This window comes from Anomaloglossus baeobatrachus, chromosome 1 (genome assembly GCF_048569485.1).
Source record: "Anomaloglossus baeobatrachus isolate aAnoBae1 chromosome 1, aAnoBae1.hap1, whole genome shotgun sequence".
Classification (NCBI taxonomy): domain Eukaryota; kingdom Metazoa; phylum Chordata; class Amphibia; order Anura; family Aromobatidae; genus Anomaloglossus; species Anomaloglossus baeobatrachus.
In genome coordinates this window covers 976078688-976096908 of record NC_134353.1, presented here as the reverse complement: position 1 = coordinate 976096908, position 18221 = coordinate 976078688, and the positions used below count along the sequence as shown (strand labels likewise).

Here is an 18221-nt window from a genome sequence, read left to right as displayed (position 1 = left end):
CAACTGAACGCCGGCCTCCTTAACCGTGGGCGGAACACTACTCAGACAACACAGGGTGAGGGAATCACAATATTAAGACTTTATTGGATCCCCAAACAATTAACGACATATAGCACATAACCAGCAAAACACACAAATGTAACAGGCAACAGAGTCTCACCCTTCCGCTGCCTCACCAGGGATTAGAATGTTCGTGCCTCAGAGCTTCCAGGGCTACTTACTCCAAACCAGCAGCACCCCGCTTTCGGCGGGCACCCACCGAGAATGGAATAACGCCAGACTTAGGAAGCTGGCTAAGGTCTGAAAAGTCTGTAGTCAGATGACTGGATTGTCCCAAGCTAGATTTCTTCCTTAGGTAGTCCTTGATATCACAGCCGAATCCTTGCATTCGATGCTGAAGTCCATGTAGTGTTATAATCCAGGTTTGGTTATGGCTTGCCAATCGGATCTGCAGATCCTAGACTGGTAGCATGTAGCAAGAGTCTCTCTGGGCAATGGACAGTCCTCCTTCTTATACCCCTGAGCTCTCCATTCAGACCATTGAGGTCTTCATGATTGATGGATAAGACTGGGCTCTTATTGGCTAGATTTCAAGTAATATACAAATATCCAGAGACAAGGTAGAGACAGGTAAGTTACATCACAGCTAGCAATTCACTTAGTAATACAATGGGAAGTTTGCATAATTGATGTATCTGTGTGTCTGGCCTTCATTAGCCAAGGCAATTACATGAGTCAACAAGAGTCTTGTAAAAACAATGAGGGACTTATCCCCTGTCTATAAACAAACTGTCTTCATGTCTGGGTGAATTTTAAGAAATTTAACCCCTGCTAGGCACTCACAGAGTCTATGTTGTCACATTCCTCCCCCTTCTTAATATTACCCAGACAGGATGGGCTTCCGATCATCCTTCTCTTGATGGCATTGTCCTTTTTTTAATGGTGAGATCAGCATCAGAGGCTCACATCTATACACCTCCCCCTGATTACCTCCCCCAGGTTGAGCAGCCATATTGCGGACAAGCACTAAGGTGGGGTCCATGAGTTGGGCTTGCATAAATTTCTTACTATCAATCTTCCCCCAGTCAATAGCCACAGTGTGGTTAGGCTTACTCATGGTTGTTGGCTCAGAAGTGGATGATGGAGACCGGGAATGTGAATTCTCCTTGTAAAAGATGTTAGAAAGATCCACATCAGGGTCCTGCTTGGCTTGGAAGTGGCTGTTGGCTGCTACAAACTGCATGGATAGTCCTTGTCCTAGGTCATACGCCAAAATAACTGGTGTGAGCAGGTAATCCACAAGCTCCTCTTCTGTCTGGGTGGTATCCGAAACAACAGGCTTGGTAGGGCCATCCATGAACCCCACTTCAATTTCCTCCTGGTTAGTCCCCAAAACAACAGGTGTGGGGAGGCTGTCCATAAGCTCCATATGGACCTCTTCCTGGTCAGACCCCAAAATAACAGGTGTGGGGATGCTGTTCATAAGCTCCACATCAGCCTTGCTCTGGTCAGTCTCCACAATGACAGGTATGAGGAGGCTGTTCACAAGTCCCACATCGATCGCTTCCTGGTTAGTCCCCAAAATACCAGGTGTGGGGGTGGCTGTCCATAAGCTCCACCTCAACCTCTCCCTGGTCGGTCCTTAGGTCCAACTGCACACATGCCAGAGGGATGTCCGAGCGCTGGCCAGAGAGATGGATAATTGGGAATCTGGTAAATGGTCTTCTGGGGAAACAATAACTGGGCTTACCAGGGTAATGGAGGAACCAATGTCTCGTAGTCCCTGGCTCTGTATGTCACAGACCTTGTCCGGCTGAGCTGGCAGATGGGCTCCTAGCAAGGGGCCTCGGTTTTGGAGACAATCTTTATCCATATGTCCAAGGCGTCCACATGTATAACAGCGCCGTAGATTGGGAAAGTCACAGGCCCTGTTTGTAGACCTTTGTTTTGGTGCAGCTTCTGCTGGGTAGCGGGACCATCCTTCTCGAGCGGCTGGTGGTAGCAGTACGGCAGCTGGAACCCCATAAACAAATTCCAGAACACAAGCCCTCTCTTGAGGATTTAGGCCCCAATGCGGCCAACAACTCTGTGGCTCGGGCTATTTGAGACCAAGTTGATTCCCGATTGTCACTAGATCCATGATGTGACACATAGTTTAAATCCTCTGGGTCAATATCGGCAGGATCCTCATCGTCCTCTGCATCATTCTGGGCATCCCAACAGACTAATTTCCGGATGAAGTCTGACCAAGTGTCAGCGGTCCTGTAGTCAATCTTTTGCATCTGGCACAGAACCTGTAGCATCAATTTACTGCTGCGGTTTTAACTCCTCTCCGATCCTTGTCTCATGGCTGAGCTGGTGGGGTTGGACATGGCAGCGTCCGAACCCTGAATGCCTCCCCTATGGCCTGCTAGGTATGCTTATGTGCCTCCCTGGTTGTTGAGCCCTGGACGGTGTCCGCGAACACCAGTCCTCTGCAGCTGCCCTGGATAAACCAGGCTGAGTAGTATCCCACTGCTGCCACCAATTGTGGAGACACGGGGCTCAGTGGGTGCTCTCGTCCGCTGGCCCGGCCGCCTTTAGAAAGAGAGCATGGCCCAGGGCTCATCCCAACTGAATGCCCGACCTCCTTAACCGTGGGCGGAATACTACTCAGACAACACAGTGTGAGGGAACCACAATAATTAGACTTTATTGGATCCCCAAACAATTAACGACACATAACACATAACCAGCAAAACACACAAATGTAACAGGCAACAGAGTCTCACCCTTCCGCTGGCTCACCAGGGATTTAGAATGTCCGTGCCTCAGAGCTTCCACAATCCAGCAGCACCCCGCTTTCGGCGGGCACCCACCGAGAATGGAATAACGCCAGACTTAGGAAGCTGTGTGAGGTCCGTAAAGTCTGTAGTCAGATGACTGGATTGTCCCAAGCTGAATTCCTTCCTTAGGTAGTCCTTGATATCAAAGCCGAATCCTTGTATTCGATGCTGAAGTCAATATAGTGTTATAATCCAGGTTTGGTTATGGCTTGCCAATCGGATCCGCAGGTCCTAGATTGGTAGCATGTAGCAAGAGTCTCTCTGGACAATGGACAGTCCTCCTTCTTATACTCCTGAGGTCTCCATTCAGACTATTGGGGTTTTCACGATTGGTGGAAAAGACTGGGCTCTTATTGGCTAGATTTCAAGTCATATTCAAATATCCAGAGACAAGGGAGAGACAGGTACCTTACATCACATCTTGCAATTCACTTAGTAATACAATGGGAAGTTCGCATAATTGATTTATCTGTGTGTCTGGCCTTCATTAGCCAAGGCATTTACATGAGTCAACAAGAGTCTTGTAAAAACAATGAGGGACTTATCCCCCGTCTATAAATAAACTATCTTCATGTCTGGCTGAATTTTAAGAAATTTAACCCCTGCTAGGCACTCACAGAGTCCATGTCGTCACACTATACTGGCGCTATCAGGCTGAGTCTATACATACAGTGCTATACTGGCGCTATCAGGCTGAAAATTTGTCAGTGCGCTGTTTCATTAAATGATTGTCATCAATTTCTATGTAGAGGTATGAAAAGGGGTCCTAAGAGACCTCAGGCTGTAACTGGTCTCTTCAGGGCAATTGGTGACTTTGTAATATTGTTATTTGGGACAAATTCAATTTTTACTAAGACTTAATTGAAACTGGCAAATGTCAAAAGATTAGATTATCTTTAGGGGCAGGGCCTCTGGTGCACGCCAATCCATGCTGTAGAGTGAGGCGCACTCTGATCCATGCTGGGGCATTTGGTTCACGCCAATCCATGCTGGAGAGTCTGGTGCACGCCAATCTATGCTGGAGAGTCAGGCGCCCTCTGATTTATCCGGGGCCTCTGGTCCACGCCAATGAATGCTGCAGAGTCTGGCGCACTCTGATCCATGCTGGGGCCTCTGGTGCACGTCAATCCATGCTGGAGATTCAGGCGCACTCTGATCCATGCTGGGGCCTTTGGTGCACGCCAATCCATGCTGGAGAGTCAGGCGCACTCTGATCCATGCTGGGGCCTCTGGTGTATGCCAATCTATGCTGGAGAGTCAGGCGCACTCTGATCCATGCTGGGGCCTCTGGTGTATGCCAATCTATGCTGGAGAGTCTGGCGCACTCTGATCCATGCTGGGGCCTCTGGTGCACGCTAATCCATGCTGGAGATTCAGGCGCACTCTGATCCATGCTGGGGCCTTTGGTGCATGCCAATCCATGCTGGAGGGTCAGGCGCACTCTGATCCATGCTGGGGCCTCTGGTGTATGCCAATCTATGCTGGAGACTCTGGCGCACTCTGATCCATGCTGGGGCCTCTGGTACACTATGATCTGTGGTTGAGAATCTGACACATTCTGTCCCATGCCGCACTTCTGGCACACTGTAATCCGTGGTTGGGCGGCTGGCACATCCTGATATGTGCTGGCACATTCTGATCGATGCTAGGGTTGCTAACACACTCAGATCTGTGTTGCGGCTGCTGGCGCACTCCTCTTATTCATGTTGGGGCTCTGCACTCTGATCTGTGTTAGAAAATCTGGCATACTCTGATCTGTCCTGGGGCCACTGTGAAATCCTGATCCGTCCTGGAGCCGCTGGTGAATCCTGACCAGTGCTGGGCCTCTGTGGCACTCGGATTCATCCCGGAATCTCTGGTGCATTCCGATCTGTGTTAGAGAACCTTGCACATTCTGATCCATCCCGGAGTCTCTGGCGCACTCTGATCTGTCCTGGGGCCACTGGTGCATCCTGATCGGTGCTGGGGCCTCTGGCGCACTCTGATTTGTGGCGGTGTTGCCAGGTGTGTGGCTGTGCTTAGTACTGGAGGAAACGTGTCCTGACTTGTGTTCGTTGCTATACTTTGAGTTGCATCTTCTTACTGATAGTGTTTTGTTTTTCAGCGATCTTATTGTGGCAGTGATGAAGTACAGAAGGCACAGCGGGCAGCAGCACAGCGAGCCGCTCCCACCATCTTCTCTAAGATCCTAGACAGGACTCTTCCTGCAGATATTATCTATGAGGATGACCAGGTGGTGACCCTATAAGAGGATGCTATCTGATGCTGTGCATTGCTTCATTCCTTCTGTCCTCTTTTGCAGTGTTTGGCATTTCGCGATGTTGCTCCCCAGGCTCCAGTTCATTTTCTTGTGATTCCCAAAGTTCAGATTCCCAGAATAAGTCAAGTGTCTGCGGAAGATAAGGAGGTAAGTAGATGACAACTGAGACTCTACCGACTCCTGAACTTCTGTATATAACCTCCCAGTATTCACCCGCGTCCAGCTTTATATAACCCTGCTACTGACCCCAGACCTGCTTCTACAGTTAGGTTCAGAAATATTTGGACAGTGACAAGTGCTGGCATTTTAGCTGTTACCAAAACATATTCAAGATCCAGTTCTATGACAATCTGGACTTAAAGTGGCGGCTCTCAACTTTAGTTTGAGAATATTCACATCCTAATTGGAGTAAGGGTTTAGGAAATTCAGCTCTTTAACATGTCTCTGCCTTTTATTCAAGGGACCAGAAGTAATTAGACAATTATCTCAGAATCTCATCATCAATGAAGCAGTTAAAGGTCTGGGGCTGATTCCAGGTATGGCTTTTGCATTTATAGCTGTCGCTGGGAACCCAGAACATGAGGTCAAAGGAACTCTCAATGGAAGAGAATCCAACCATCATCAGGCTGAATAAAGAAGAAATCCATCAAAGAGCAGAAATATCAGGAGTGGCCAAATCAACAGTTTGATGCATTCTGCAAAAAATAAAAAGAGCACACTGGTGAGCGGGAAACTGAAAAATGGCCTGGACGCCTCCAGAAGACAACAGGGGTGGACGATCGCAGAATCCTTTCCATGGTGAAGAAAAACCTTCCTAACATCCAACCAAATGAAGACCACTCTCCAGGAAATCTGTGCTTTAGGATCTAAGTCTACCATAAAGAAAAGACGTTGTGAGAGAAAATACAGAGAGCAAATACAGTGAGGGGTTACCACAAGGAGCAAATACAGTGAGGGGTCACCACAAGGAGCAAATACAGTGAGGGGTCACCACAAGGAGCAAATACAGTGAGGGGTCACCACAAGGAGCAAATACAGTGAGGGGTCACCACAAGGAGCAAATACAGTGAGGGGTCACCACAAGGAGCAAATACAGTGAGGGGTCACCACAAGGGGCAAATACAGTGAGGAGTCACCACGAGGAGCAAATACAGTGAGGGGTTACCACAAGGAGCAAATACAGTGAGGGGTCACCACAAGGAGCAAATACAGTGAGGGGTCACCACAAGGAGCAAATACAGTGAGGGGTCACCACAAGGAGCAAATACAGTGAGGGGTCACCACAAGGAGCAAATACAGTGAGGGGTCACCATAAGGAGCAAATACAGTGAGGGGTCACCACGAGGAGCAAATACAGTGAGGGGTCACCACAAGGGGCAAATACAGTGAGGGGTCACCACAAGGAGCAAATACAGTGAGGGATCACCACAAGGAGCAAATACAGTGAGGGGTCACCACAAGGGGCAAATACAGTGAGGGGTCACCAGAAGGAGCAAATACAGTGAGGGATCACCACAAGGAGCAAATACAGTGAGGGGTCACCACAAGGAGCAAATACAGTGAGGGGTCACCATAAGGAGCAAATACAATGAGGAATATGATGAATGATGGAATAAGACATTCTGGAGAAGGCTTGGAGCTCTTCCTGATCCACAGCACAGCATGTCCTCTGTAACATTTGTCTGAGGCAGTGTGCTGGCCGGCCATGCAGGGCTAACAATGGCCTTGGGGCACTTGTGGTTATTGATGATGGAGGCAGTGTGCTGGCTGTACGTGCAGGGCTAACAATGGCCCTGGAGAACTAGTGGTTATTGATGATGTGACTGAGGACAGAAGCAGTCGGATGAAATCTGAAGTCACAGGACGAGACTTGCTGCTCAGATTCAACCAAATGCAGTAATGATTGGATGGCGCTTCAGTCAGACGAACAATGACCCAAAACATCCTGTGAAAGCAAAGAAGTGGAATATTCTACAATGGCCGAATTTTCACCATATCTCAGCCCCCATTGAGCTGCATTTAACAGGATAAAGACAAAATTTAAGGAGAAAGAGCCACAAACAAAAACAATTGAAGTCACCACAGTAAAGGCGGCAAAACCTCACACCGGAGGAGACCAGCGATCGAGACGTCCATGGACAGAAGCCTCACACCAGAGGAGACCAGTGATGGAAACGTCCATGGACAGAAGCCTCACACCAGAGGAGAGCAGTGATGGAAACATCCATGATCAGAAGCCTCACACCGGAGGAGACCAGCGATCGAGACGTCCATGGACAGAAGCTTCACACCAGAGGAGACCAGTGATGGAAACATCCATGATCAGAAGCCTCACACCGGAGGAGGCCAGTAATGGAGACGTCCATGGTCAGAAGCCTCACACCAGAGGAGACCAGTGATGGAAACATCCATGGTCAGAAGCCTCACACCGGAGGAGGCCAGTAATGGAGACGTCCATGGTCAGAAGCCTCACACCAGAGGAGACCAGCGATGGAGACGTCCATGGCCAGAAGGCTCACACCGGAAAAGACAAGCGATGGAGTTGTCCATGGCCAGAAGCCTCACACCAGAGGAGGCCAGCGATGGAGTCATCCATGGCCTAAAGACTTCAGCCATTGCTGCAAAGGATTTTCTAAACACGAACATTTATTTGTGGGAAAGTTACTTTGTCCAATCACTTCTGAGACCCTGAAATGAGGAGGCTTTGTATAAGAATTCCTAAACATTTCTCAGGGTATTTTTGTTCAACCCCTTCCAACTTGAAAGTTTCCACTTCAATTACATTTGCTGTTTCATTTTAAATAAAATTAAAAAAAAATAGTGGCCTGCAGAGCTGAAATCACGAAGATTTGGGCACCGGCCAAAGATTTCTGGATATAACTTTATATCATTCTGCTACTGACCTGACCTGTTGTGTATAATCCTCCACTACACACTCCGTACATTGGTAGCCATTGGCTTTTTTTGTGGTTGTTCAGCTCCTGGGTCATCTCCTGGTCACAGCCAGTCACCTGGCACAGAAGGAAGGATTGGCGAATGGATACAGGATCGGTGAGTGTACACAGGGGGGAAAATAAGTATTTTATCCTCTGCCGATTTTGCATTTTCCTACCTATTTAGAATGGAGAGGTCTGTAAGTTTTATCATAGGTAACTTCAACCATAACCAAATAAAACCAAACCAGAAAATCCCATTATATGGTTTATAAATAATTAATTTCCATTTTATTACATGAAATAAATATTTGATACAATAGAAAAACAGAAATTTATATTTAGTAGAAACCTTTGTTTGGATTTACAGAGGTCAGACATTTCCGATACATCTTGACCAGGTTTGCACACATTGCAGCAGGGGTTTCGGTGCACTCCTCCATACAGATCTTCTCCAGATCTTTCAGGTCACTCCTCCATACAGATCATCTTCTCCAGATCTTTCAGGTCACTCCTCCATACAGATCTTCTCCAGATCTTTCAGGTCACTCCTCCATACAGATCATCTTCTCCAGATCTTTCAGGTCACTCCTCCATACAGATCTTCTCCAGATCTTTCAGGTCACTCCTCCATACAGATCTTCTCCAGATCTTTCAGGTCACTCCTCCATACAGATCTTCTCCAGATCTTTCAGGTCACTCCTCCATACAGATCTTCTCCAGATCTTTCAGGTCACTCCTCCATACAGATCTTCTCCAGATCTTTCAGGTCACTCCTCCATACAGATCTTCTCCAGATCTTTCAGGTCACTCCTCCATACAGATCTTCTCCAGATCTTTCAGGTCACTCCTCCATACAGATCTTCTCCAGATCTTTCAGGTCACTCCTCCATACAGATCTTCTCCAGATCTTTCAGGTCACTCCTCCATACAGATCTTCTCCAGATCTTTCAGGTCACTCCTCCATACAGATCTTCTCCAGATCTTTCAGGCCACTCCTCCATGACACCCCTTCTGAAGAAGCGGCGGCGAAACGTACGTCAAGGGGGGTCCCTGCGGTAAATATAACTTGTACTATTGTCCATGTGACCACATGTGGTGGTGATTGTATCCCTCATTGTATTATCTTTGGCTTTAATTACCTTTATCCTGCGCTGTGGTCTCTCGATCTATACCCCATTAGGAGTAAGATTTATTCTGTGAGGACCCTGTCAGCTTTATAATCTCCCTGATTTTCCATGCTTCTATTTTGAAGTTTGGGTATCTTCTGCCACCTTGTGGATTCTAAGTGTATTGCACCTGATACATAACCACGTCTTTGATTAATTATGGACAACATTTATTGAAGTGAATTTTTCTAGTATTACTACCACATGGACCTTAGAGTTTCTTGTGTCTACTTTTCCTTGGATTTTTTAATCTCTTTTTTTTTATTGTAATACTTAAATAAAGATATCTATTTTATTTGAATACATTTGTGGAGTCTTTCTATGTAGCTTATACTCCTCCATACAGATCTTTCAGGTCACTCCTCCATACAGATCTTCTCCAAATCTTTCAGGTCACTCCTCCATACAGATCATCTTCTCCAGATCTTTCAGGTCACTCCTCCATACAGATCTTCTCCAGATCTTTCAGGTCACTCCTCCATACAGATCATCTTCTCCAGATCTTTCAGGTCATTCCTCCATACAAATCTTCTCCAGATCTTTCAGGTCACTCCTCCATACATATCGTCTCCAGATCTCTCAGGTCACTCCTCCATACAGATAATCTTCTCCAGATCTTTCAGATCACTCCTCCATACAGATCTTCTCCAGATCAGACGTTGTGTGCCTGCAGGCTTTTAATTCATGACGGCGTAATGTATTACTGATGGTAATCTTTAAGACTGTGGCCCCAGCTCTCTTCAAGTCATTGACCATGTCCTTTCGTGTGGTTCTGGGCTGATTCCTGACCTTTCTCAGAATCATCTTTACCCCACGAGGTGAGATCTTGCATGGAGCCCCAGACTGAGTACGATTGACAGTCATCTTGTGCTTCTACCATTTTCTAATAATTGCACCAACAGTTGTCTTCTTCTCACCAAGCTGCTTGCTTATTGTCCTGTAGCCCATCACAGCCTTGTGCAGGTCAACAATGTTGTCCCTGTATCCTTAGACAGCTCCTTGGTCTTGGCCATGGTGGAGAGGTTGGAGTGTGATTGATGATTGTGTGGACAGATGTCTGTAATACACGTAACGAAATCACACAGGGGCATTTACTACAGGTAATGAGTGCAGAGTAGGAGAAAACATACCAGGTCTGTGAGAGCAGAATTCTTGCTGGTCGGTCGGTGATAAAATACTTATTTTATGCAATAAAATGTAGATTAATTATTTATAAATCACACAATGGGATTTTCTGGATTTTCTCTTCTGTCACAGTTGAAGTTTTTTCGATAAATATCACAATCACACAGCCCGCTCCATTCTGTGTAGAGGGAAAACTGCAAAATCAGCGGCGGATCCAATACTTACCTTCCTCCCGGTACATATAATGTATACACAGAGGTGAATCACGTCTCACCACCACTAACTCTCACTCTTCTTACAGTGATCAATGACGGCCAGCAGGGGGCACAGTCCGTCTATCACCTCCATTTACACGTGATTGGCGGCCGCCAGATGAGGTGGCCTCCAGGATAACAGCCTCGCCACTGCAAGAAAATAAAGAGATTCTGTCTAATTCTGCAGTCCTATGTACTACATGTCACCTACAGTCCTATGTAACAGCACAGATAACACAGTGATAACTGAGTACAGATAATGTACAGACCCTGACAGAAGTTCTGTTGCTTCTCCATATTATGTAAATAAAAGCTTATAACTTGACTTTAAATTCATCCACTGGTTTTATAAATTACTCTTTTGAAAGCTGAAACCCTCCCAAATTTGGTTTAGGTTATGAAAATAAAGTTGCTGCAAAGCTGAAATATTGATCATTTAATGAACACAGAAAGGTCAGATTTTGGCAAGACAAAAGTTTTGTCGCCCACAGAAAGTAATGTGAAATTCAAACAAATAATTAGCTTGTAATACAAAGATATGTTGCATAACATTGGTGAATGAAGTGGTGGTGTTATTAGAGCCATATGTAATATTTTGTGTGACTTCCATGAGCTTGAAGGATTGCATCCATGCGGTTCAACAATGATTCATACAATTTATTGATGAAGTCATCAGGAATAGCAGAGAATGCATCTTACATGCCTCCCAGAGTTCATCTAGAGTCTTTGGTTTTGTCTTCCAAGCTTCCTCTTTCATCCTACCCCGAACATGCTCAATGATGTTCATGTCTGGTGACTGGGCTGGCCGGTCCTTGAGCACCTTGATCTTCTTTGCCAGGAGGAACTTTGTTGTAGAGATGGATGTATGAGATGGAGACCATCCTGCTGCAGAATTTGACCTCTTTTATGATTGGGAATGTAAGAGGTAGCTAATACTTCTTGATATTTTAGGCTATTGATATTGCCTTCCACCTTGCAAATGTTTTGCACACCCCCATACTGAATGTAACCCCAGACCATGATCTTTCCACCACCAAACTTACCTGTTTTCTGGATCCATACGGGCTCCAGTAGGTCTCCTGCAGTATTTGCGGCGGCTGTGGTGTAATTCAACTGAAGATTCATCAGAGAAATCCACCTTCTGCCACTTTTCCAGCGTCCATCTGTTTAGCAGGCTGTGGGACTTGGCAAATGTACACGGTTTTTTAATTGCCTTTTGTTTAGTGCTGGCTTCTGGGCACTGATTCAACCATGGAGGCCATTTCAAGACAGAATCCTACAAACTGTTCTAGGTGACACAGGGACTTGAGGTGACCAGGCCTGTTGGAGCTCTGCTGCAGTGGAAGAGAGGCTGGCTTTGGATTTTCTAACCAACAAACGTTCCTCCTGAGCAGTTGTCTTGTGGGGTCTGCCGGACCTGGGCTTGTCAAAAACATCTCCAGCCTCTTCAAATCTTTTTAATTCTTTGTACTTGACGCTGAGACATATTAAAGGTGCAGCCACCTCTGCAGTGGATCTGGTCTACAGCCTCTTGATAATCAAGGCTTTGGTCGCAGGGTGGATTTTTGGCATGTTGTCAGAGGTCAAGTTGCAGTTCAACTGAAGGTCTGGGGTGCTGGGCTTCTTTTTATACACACACACTAATTAACCGATCATTTAGTGAGCACAGGTGAGGATGTAAACTAGGATTTGGTGCATTATATGACAAGGCGACAAAACGTTTGTCTTGCCAAAATCTGACCTTTCTGTTTTCATTAAATGTTCAATATTTCAGCTTTGCAGCAACTTTATTTTCATAACCTAAACCAAATTTGGGAGGGTTTCACCTTTCAAAAGAGTAATTTATAAAACCAATGGATGAATTTAAAGTCAGGTCATAAGCTTTTATTTACATAACATGGATAAGCGACAGAACTTCTGTCAGGGACTGTAGTAGAGGTCACCTGCAGTCCTATGTAACACCACAGATAACACAATGATATCTCTGAGTACAGCTAATGTAGTAGATGTCACCTGCAGTCCTATGTAACACCACATATAACAGTGATATCTCTGAGTACAGATAATGTAGTAGATGTCACCTGCAGTCCTATGTAACACCACAGATAACACAGTAATAATTCTCTGCCGCACCTCATCCGCCATTGTACCTCTGCTCCAACCCCTTCTCCTTTGTGCCTCTGCCCCACCACCTCCATCAATCTGCTTCTGCTCCATTGTGTCTGTCGCTGGAGGGGGCACAGGCCACGGCAGGGGGGCTACTCGAGACGCTCGGATCCGGGCAGTTGCTGTGGCTTGAGTGGCAGCCGGACCCGGGCTCGTGCAGCAGTCCGCTGCTCACAACTGAATAGGTGGGTTATTTACAGGGGACAGTCTGTCAGTGACGCCACCCGTGGGCTGAGGTTATTGTTGGTGACACCGCCGCTGCCTTGGTATGGGGCGCCCGGCGTTGATGGAGCCGGTCAGCAGGATGGTATCCCCTCCATGGGTAGGGGAGGTGTTGTCCCGGGGCCCAAGTGCAGGTGGAGTGCTGAGACGCAGTCTGCAGGGCTGGACCAGATGATACCGGTGTACTCACTGTTTTTGAATAAATCACACAGAATCCAAGTAGTAAACCAAGTGCCGGATACCGGTAGCCTCCGGAGGGGTGTGCTCGGGTCCCGCACACCGGTGAACAGAACAGGGGCCCTTCCTCCTGCACTCTAGTTTGGTGTCTCGTGTGTTGACTAGTCCGCATGCAACGGGAAAAGTCCACCCCAGTGTCTTTGCTGTGGGAGCTGTGGCCCGTGAGATCTGACCCTTGGAATTTTTGAAGGCACTTGCAGACGCCCTATCCTCCACGTTGGGCTTCCGTCTCGCTCTATCTGGGCTGCTCGTGGGACAAGACGTGGAATTTTGTCCCATGCTGGCTAATCGGAAAGGTGCTTGCAGCTGGCCTCGCCCTGGGGTCCAGGTACCCCGACTGTGCACGGCCTCCGGACCGGATTCCCACTGTCGGCACCGGCGGGCTACAACCCTGCCCCGGTCCACTTAAGGTCTCCTGCGACCGAATCTCCGTTGCCTGTGGCCCTGCTCTGCCGTCTGCCACCTTGTCAGCTCAGGTAGTCCGGGAGCTACAACCCCCGACTACCACTTCACTCCTCTCGCTTCCACTGTCAGCACTAAACTGTCTTCACCACTCAACTGATGTGTTCCCTCCCCTGACACCTCAAGACCCCTAGGTGGGTGTCACCATCTGCCTGGCCCCGCCCACTGGTGTGTTCCTATTATCCTGGGGGGGGTGACTAGGCTTTTGTGGCTGGTGTATGTACCTGTGTGGGGTTTTGTTGGTAGGACAAGGAGGAGAGAGTCCTTCAGCTGGAAGATGGATGCAGTCTCCTGTGACAACCTGATTTTGTCAGGGCATCACACTCCCCCTTGGTAAAACACAGCCCGTCCTCAGGCTGTCCAGCACCGGTTTTTATTTTTCTGCTTCTGTAAAACTTAAAAACATAACATTACAAGCAAACATTAGAACATTTCATGCCTTACAGGGAGGCACTTTTCTTAAACGTTGCAAAAACACAGTCTCTTTCCCACCAGTCCACCATAAAGAGTCCCAAAGTCCAGAACTCTCTGCCCTGGAGGTTAGCCACAGGTTTTGTTAGTGACTGGGCCTCGGCCGACTCTACCGTAGGCACTTCCTCCAACCAGTCCTCTCCAGCAGGTGTTACAGTCCTGGTGGTGGGGTAAACAAGCAGGTAAATGTGGAGTATGTAACAACAGGAAGATGAAAAATCGACCGCAAACAGCTGCTATGCCAAACAATTTCTTTTTTATTCAAGCGTTCTTTTCATCGGTGCAGATAAAAATGCGGGAGGTGACTAGGATGCGAGTCCCTCCAAAGGACGATGGCCGTTTCGTCTGTAAGCCAGACTTCTACGGGTCCACGTCGGGGAATGGCCGCACGCACCTTATAAAGGGGAGTGCATCCAGGCCACATCACCGCACATTAAAAACAGAGGAATGCACACATGATAGTGATTAACATAAGTGCAGACAACACATCCCATTTAAAACATGGTCATACAATCAATGTGACACACATTTCAAAAACAAACATGAAAACAGGGGGAAAAAAAAAAAAAAAAAAAGGAAAAAATTCACCTGAAAGGTACAGAGGCATTTATCAATGTCATATCAATACATAACCCATTATGTTCATATTATTCTTTTTAATGACATAACCACTCATTTATCAAAAGATCCAAAATGAATCCATCACTCGAAAATAATTTGCAAAAAATCAGTTTTATGCAAGCCGGTATTATAAGAATACAGCTAGGTCGTTACGGTCATTCAAACCCAGGTTTCCCTGCGCTCCAAATTTTATTATCATACTTGCTTCTTTACGTAGCAATAACTTATGGAGATCGCCCCCTTGTGGAGGCAGGGAAACCTGGACTAGTCCTGCAAAGCGCAAGATGTTGGGATTACCTTCATGTGCTGTGCGAATGTGTTCTATTAGCCTAGGAGAACCTTTACCTGTGGAAATCGATTTATAGTGCTCCCTAAAGCGTATGTAATGTGGAGTATGTACAATAACCCAAGAAAGTTTTTGGGTGGCCTCTGCCAGTCCTGAGGCCATGGTCCATCAACAACAGGGGAAAAGCTGGGTTAACTGGGGAAAGGAGGTAGCCGGGTTCCGCTACCTATTACTCCTTTTTCTCCTACAAATGATGGTGGGAGGCGAGGCATGGCTGCTCGTTAACCACTACCCATTTCTTGACGTCAAGGGCAAACCACCCTCGCTCTCCACAGTGCCTGATGTAGCCGACCATGTCTCCGGGTTCTAGATTCCGATCTGGATGGCTGGTTGGTAGGTGAGGGGCTACATCCCTCCGTGACACAAATATCTGGGCCTCCAGTCCCGGCTCGTAGATGAACCCCCACCCCTTTTAGGGGTTTAAATGGTGGACCTGTCCTCGGTACGTCGGGCCCCTGACCTGAAAAGTAGCTTGCCGGAGACAGTCCTCCCGGTAGGTTCGGGTAATCACCTCCGCTCTCTTCTCCCGAGCGGCTATTTCCTTGCGGAGCTACCACTGCTGCTGTTCCCAGTACAGGGCACGGGTTCCATGCTCCTCCTGCTCATGAGCCAGGCCCACTCGGATGCCCTTAGTGCCGGGTACGACCGGCCTCTCATACTGCCGTGGGCCCCATTGATCGGTGTCCTGCTCCGTTTTCTTGCAGGAACACTCTGGCTGCTCCTCAGGCGGGGTGCTTTGGAGCGATTGGTGTTGCAGCTGGGGTAAACACAAAGATGGGTGCCGCCTCCGTAACGGCCGGGCGGATGGCCGGGGCCGACGTCATCAACGGTTCGGCCAGGCTCGGGGCCGGGACGGACGTCACAGGCGGTGCGGCCTGGCTCGGGGCAGGGTCTGCTGGGTTATCAGCGGTGCCTGAGCGATGGTGATGGTAAGGCCTGAGGACCCAGCAGCTGGGTCCTCCCCCGCAGATGGTACGGGCTCCGTTGCCACGGACTGAGGCAACGGGTCGGTCGGGGCGTTGGCTGCGGACACGGGTGACCAGGGAGGCGGGATAGCGGACGGGAGCAGGCCGGACCCCTCAGCCGGGCAGGCCGGTTCCTGGGGAATATAGGGTTGTGGGTCACTGCTTACCCGCTCCTCCGAGGCCATCTCCACTTCGCATGCCCGGACAGCTGCAGCCAGGCCCTTCATCTCCGACGTCCACTTTGCCAGCATGAAGTGGGCTTGGGCCTGGATCCTCTGGCGCATCCTCTCCGTCAGCTCCTCGATCCAATCAGCGGTTCCGGGGACGGGACTCTCTGTGCGCTGCCTGCCAGGTTGCTGTGACATCTTGCCGCGCTGGTATCCAGGAACGGATTTCGGCAGAGTCCTGGCGTCCTTGCACTTTATCAGCTCTGGTCACATGCCACTCCCTCACCTTCCCCCTTGGTTTTCGGCAGCAATCACCGGCTGCGTTCACAGGAGGTGGGTGGAGCTTCAGACTCGCGCTCCTTTTGGGGATGAAGATGGCGAGGTTGATGTTTTGGCGCCAAAAATGGCGGGCAAGATGGCGGTGGTCCGAAAAATGTCAGCGTTTCACGGGTTAACAGTCCAGGAAAGGCGCACTTCACCCAGGTTAGTGGATGGGGTAAGTAGCCTGTTCATGTCGCCAAGATTTGTCGCTGGCGGGGGCACAGGCCACAGCAGGGGGGCTACTCGAGACGCTCAGATCCGAGCGGTTGCTGTGACTTGAGTGGCAGCCGGACCCGGGCTCGTGCAGCAGTCCGTCGCCCACAACTGAATAGGGGGGTTATTTACAGGGGAGAGTTTGTCAGTGACGCCACCCGTGGGTTGCGGTGATAGTTGGTGACACCGCCGCTGCCTTGGTACGGGGCGCCCGGCGTTGATGGAGTGGGGCAGCAGGATGGTATCCCCTCCACGGATAGGGGAGGTGTTGTCCCGGGGCCCAGGTGCAGGTGGAGTGCTGAGACGCAGTCTGCAGGGCTGGATCGGATGATACCGGTGTACTCACTGTTTTTGAATAAATCACACAGAATCCAAGTAGTAAATCAAGTGCCGGATACCGGTAGCCTCTGGAGGGGTGTGCTTGGGTCCTGCACACCGGTGAACAGAACAGGGGCCCTTCCTCCTGCACTCTAGTTTGGTGTCTCATGTGTTGACTAGTTCGCATGGAACGGGAAAAGTCCACTCCCGGTGTCTTTGCTGTGGGAGCTGTGGCCCGCGAGATCTGACCCTTGGATTTTTGCAGGCACTTGCAGACGCCCTATCCCCCGCGTTGGGCTTCCGTCTCGCTCTATCTGGGCTACTCGTGGGACAAGACGTGGAATCTTGTCCCCTTCTGGCTAATCGGAAAGGTGCTTGCAGCTGTCCTCACCCTGGGGTCCAGGTACCCCGACTGTGCACGGCCTCCGGACCGGTTTCCCGCTGTCGGCAGCGGCAGGCTACAACCCTGCCCCGGTCCACTTCAGGTCTCCCGCAACCGGATCTCCGTCGCCTGTGGCCCTGCTCTGCCATCTGCCACCTTGTCAGCTCAGGTAGTCCGGGAGCTACAACCCCCGACTACCACTTCACTCCTCTTGCTTCCACTGTCAGCACTAGACTGTCTCCACCACTCAACTGATGTGTTCCCTCCCCTGACACCTCAGGACCCCTAGGTGGGCGTCACCATCTGCCTGGCCCTGCCCACTGGTATGTCCTTATAGTCCTTGGGGGGGTGACTAGGCTCTGTGGCTGGTGTATGTACGTGTGTGGGGTTGTGTTGGTAGGACAAGGAGGAGAGATTCCTGCATCTGGAAGATGGATTCAGTCTCCTTTGAAAATCTGATTTTGTCAGGGCGTCACATGCCTCTTCCCCACCTCCGGTGACATTGGGCCTTTGTCCCACACCATCCGCCATTGTGCCTCTTCCCCACCCCCTGCACCATTGTGCCTCTGCCCCACATCCTGCACCACTGTGCCTCTGCCTCACCCCCTACACCATTGTGCCTCTGCCCCACCCCCTGCACCATTGTGCCTCTGCCCCACATCCTGCACCACTGTGCCTCTGCCTCACCCCCTACACCATTGTGCCTCTGCCTCACCCCCTACACCATTGTGCCTCTGCCCCACCCCCTGCACCATTGTGCCTCT

General features: G+C 49.1%; 1 protein-coding gene across 3 annotated transcripts in view; it reads left to right on the top strand.

Moving 5' to 3' along the window:
* HINT2 (histidine triad nucleotide binding protein 2) overlaps positions 1–10745 on the top strand; it is a 41856-nt gene extending 31111 nt beyond the window's left edge. For all 3 annotated transcript variants that reach the window (XM_075330610.1, XM_075330593.1, XM_075330601.1), the window contains exons 3-6: positions 4930–5058; positions 5128–5232; positions 8064–8136; positions 10614–10745. In XM_075330610.1, coding sequence (XP_075186725.1) covers positions 4930–5058; positions 5128–5232; positions 8064–8136; positions 10614–10705 — 399 coding nt within the window. In that variant the 3' untranslated portion in view covers positions 10706–10745. The remainder of the gene's footprint in view (positions 1–4929; positions 5059–5127; positions 5233–8063; positions 8137–10613) is intronic.
* Positions 10746–18221: the final 7476 nt, after the last annotated feature.